Below are 4001 nucleotides of genomic sequence, written 5' to 3'. Positions count from 1 at the left end.
CCCTCGTCTCGCGCGAACTGTTGACGAGGCTGACACAAGAATGCCGTCCAGAATGGAGACTCGGATCCATACGCCCGGTTCCCGGCAGCCAGAGATGAGATGGCAGCCGGTGGGCAATTCTCTCGGGGCAGGCCAGTATGCTACCGTTTACAAACCCGTCGACCTCGACTCAGGCAAGATGATGGCGGCGAAGGTGATGGGCAATGTTGAAGCGTGAAGTAATTAGAGATTCTTGCAAGGACCAGCCACGTAAGCATGCATGCATACAAAAGCCTTCTACCGCGGGAGGATCCCGAACTGACGCCCCATTTAGAGCCATATCGTGGACTATAATTATATAGTTCCAGTGGGAGGACCGTCTTCTTCTTTCATTGTTGGAAAAGCAAATGCGAGTTGGCCTTAATTAGTGTGCCTACTTTGTTGCCTCGGCGAGTCCCTCCGCGGCGGCTCCCCTTCCACGCCTCACTTCAAGCCTCCTTCAGCCCAAAAGCCATTGATTAATATCCCCAACAACTATCGTACGCTTCGTGTGGGAACTGGAGAGAAGAAATCGGACATTGGAGTTAATTACGGAGAGTGTTGCAAAAACCGTTTCCTCCTTTGCTGCGTCAAATAATTAATACACATTTGATGAAAAAGGAAAAAAAAAAGGTAACACGGAGGAAGTCTGATCATAGCAGTGCTAGGCCAACGAAAACCCCTGATCATCTGCCAAGGGCGATGATGTTTCTTTCTGGGAGTCATCCGTTGCCGCCGCCGTGGCCGTCGAGGACCAAGAGTCGGTGCTGTCGGACCGTTTGGCGCTCAAGCTCGAAGACGATCCGGAGCCGAGGAGGGTGGACTCGGGGGAGAGCAACGGGGTGTTCTCGGACGGCCCGGCGGCGCGCCCGCCCTCGCTCTTGGCACCGGGCCCGTTACCGCTGCCGCTGCCGCTGCCGCTGCCGCTCTCGCCTCCTTCTTGGGAAGGCGATTGCGACGTCGGGCCCGGCTGCCGGCTCGTCCATCGGTCGGCCGCGAGGACCAGACAGAACATGACGATGCAGCAGGAGACGACCACGACCAGGATGACCTCTTGCTGCCTCATGACGGGAAGGTCATCCATGCCGGGCACCCTGGTGATAATAGGCGCCATGATGGTGAGAGAGGGGTGTCTGTGAGCAGCCTAAGTAATTAATAGGTGTTTGATTTCAAAGCCGCAGCTGAGGTCCGGTGCCTGGCTTTTTGCCTTCCGTAAGCAGAAAATAATGCCCGAAGAAGGTCGAATCGTCAGCCGTATCCCGCGTGCCGAGCCTCTGAGAACGTTAGGGCGTTGGTTGACTTGAACCCGGGAATTTTCCAAGTGCTTAGTGAGGAGACGATGTTTGTGCCGTCGTCAATCAGAAAGTGCTGCCGGCTCAGTTGTACCGCCTAATTATTCGGGTTCCGAACACACGAGTCGAAATCGCTAGACAGAGTACCCTCTATCCGGACCATTCTCAACGTGGCTCCTCAGGACGGTCGATATGACAGCGAGGTGAGCGGGAAGAGATAGAATGGCATCGTCGGGATCCGCAAGCGGGCCTCGAGACGGAAATGATAAAGAAGGGAAAAAAAAAAAAAAAAAAAAAAAAGAAAAAAAGAAAAAAAAAGAGAGAGAGAGAGAGAGAGAGAGGCACAGCCCCGCGGTCCGAGAAGTAATAGCGCTTAGTCGCCCGCCCGAGGAGCAAATGGTGGAGATGCTACCTGGATAAAAAAGAGAAGAAAAAAAGCCCAGACAAGGCTGAGATGGGCAATAGACTATGGTGTGTGGCACAAGCGGGGAAGAATGAGCGTCCCAAGCAGACGAGAACGCCTGACAAGCAAGAGGGGCGACAAATGGCTGCAGTGTGAATGCCGGGGTTGCTTAAGTCGTGCTTATGAAAGCCAAAAAGGGCTTTGCTTGGGCCAGTGCGAGGAGAGAGCCGCCGTGGGCCCTTTTTTTTTTTTTTTTTTTTTTTTTTTTTTTTTTTTTTTTTTTTTTTTTTTTTTTTTCGCCAAGAGGATGATTAAACGATAAAAGGAATGAAAGGGCTGCGTAATTAAGGCAAGCTGGCCTTTTAATTATCACATGCATGCGTGAAGTAATAAAACACTAGAGATGCTGCGTGGACATACATACATGAAACATGGTATTAGTTTTAAATGTAAGGTAGACACAACCTCGAAGAGCTGCAATTCACCTACAGCCAGCATGTTAATTATGCAACGGCTGATGTATTGACCTGGGACTACGGAATGGAGTATCGCTTGGAAGGGATGGTCGGCCTGAGCGAGGTTATACCTGAGCGAGGTTATAGGTGAGCAAGGAGAGTCGGGGCTGGGGTAAAGCAGTGAGGCTCTCATACGCTGAGTCGTTCCAGTTGTCACGTTGCACCTCTTTAATTATAGTACGGCTTGCCGTTTTGTGATTTCTCAAAATAATAGAATTGGCACATCACAACTTGCTCTTCGGGGAGCGAGGTCGTGCTGTGGAACAGTCGAGGTAATTGGTGCTGCAATGCACGAGAGCTGAGAGATAATATGAAGATCTAAATAGTGCCGCCGTGATCCTTGCAAACGGTACGGTCAGGTTCTCGCCCAATGTTGGATGACGTGTTTCAATACAACACGGGAGAGGTAAATTTACCAGTTCGCTTTGCCGAGGCAGGAAGAAAATGGCGATACTTGCTGGCTGGTATAATAATTGTCACTTTCCTGGGACCGTAAACATTCATCGCCTAATATGGAGTAGGTAGGTAGGTAGCCACCTGTAATATTGTACGTAATTAGGTATGTATCTGCAGCGGTAACAATCCCATCGTGGCACAAGGAGGCTTTATAGAAGGACTATAGGTTAAAATGCACATGGCCACCGCCGTGTCCATCTCAGATGAACATCTTCTAATATACTTCAGGCGGCAAGGCTCTCTCCTTGTGTGCCTTGAGAGTGCACCTCACATGTTCATATAGTCGGCTTATATATTCGTGTAATTAATTAACGACCAATCTTGCCTACCTCCTGATTAGCAGCAACGTTTAAAGACATGATTTTGTGATTAAATAATAATTATCTAAAGAACCCGCCATCCTGTACCATCCTCCTAGAAACCCCTCTGTCTAGCTTGAGAAGCTAGCTTTAGCAGGATGCTCATCTACCGTCGACCTCCTAGGTAATCACCTCCATTCACTCACCCAGGTTTAACACCTTCCAACGTAGAATAATTACACAGAAAGCTCCCCGATAGGTTGCCTCGATAATGCAATTCCTATTACCTATCAGGTTCTACCCCAGAAACGGCCCTAAAGATATAAACATTTAAGTACATTGTTAATTATTACTATTACAGCATATAGCTATTAGTAGGTCAGATCCGACTGACCCACTAACAGGGATAATAAGCTAGGGGTCATAGATATATATTTAGATAGTATCCCTAAGTGCCTCTAGTACTTAGAAGAATTAATACATCTTATCACCACTTCTATAGACTATACTAGTTAGTCTAGGAGTACTACCTATAGTATGAATACCACTATAGTGTAATATACTAGCCTTATAGCAACTATAGATAAGTATATAATGTTTTATTCAACTACCTTAAGGGAAGAAAGAGGAGAAAGTAAGTACAGGTGCCGAAAGGGGTTCCGTTTCCTAATATAGGGGGTATATATATACTCCGGTTAGGGTCCGGTTAGGCGTCAGGTTAGAGCCTAACCAGGTCCTAAGCGCGTGCCCTACGAACGCCCTACGAATATATATAGGTCTGGTCCGAAACCGGGTATAGCCCGTTATCGATTAGCCTAGGTAGAGCCTAGGCCTATAATATACCCCCCCTCTTTTTCTAGTTAGATACTTAGGTAGGTCTGCCTAGTATTACTATAGTAATGTGTCACGGATAAGTACATAGACGGCCCGGCAGGCTGCAGCCAGGACGCGGGACATTCCGACAGCCAATCACTTGACGGACCAATCAGAAGATTATCACTGCCAAGACTAAGGTCTT

The 4001-nt window shown here is 48.3% G+C and overlaps 1 protein-coding gene across 1 annotated transcript; it reads right to left on the bottom strand.

Moving 5' to 3' along the window:
* Positions 1 to 682: 682 nt before the first annotated feature.
* Positions 683 to 1132, bottom strand: P884DRAFT_203391 (uncharacterized protein; the record flags this gene model as incomplete). The annotated part of the gene is made up of 1 exon (XM_069438501.1): positions 683 to 1132. One exon carries the CDS (start codon positions 1130 to 1132, stop codon positions 683 to 685), a length of 450 nt encoding a protein of 149 aa, XP_069296636.1.
* Positions 1133 to 4001: the final 2869 nt, after the last annotated feature.

Source organism: Thermothelomyces heterothallicus, assembly GCF_042370625.1.
Source record: "Thermothelomyces heterothallicus CBS 202.75 unplaced genomic scaffold P884_scaffold_15, whole genome shotgun sequence".
NCBI lineage: Eukaryota > Fungi > Ascomycota > Sordariomycetes > Sordariales > Chaetomiaceae > Thermothelomyces > Thermothelomyces heterothallicus.
The sequence above is the reverse complement of the archived record's forward strand: the minus strand, read 5'-3'. Positions and strand labels throughout refer to the sequence as shown.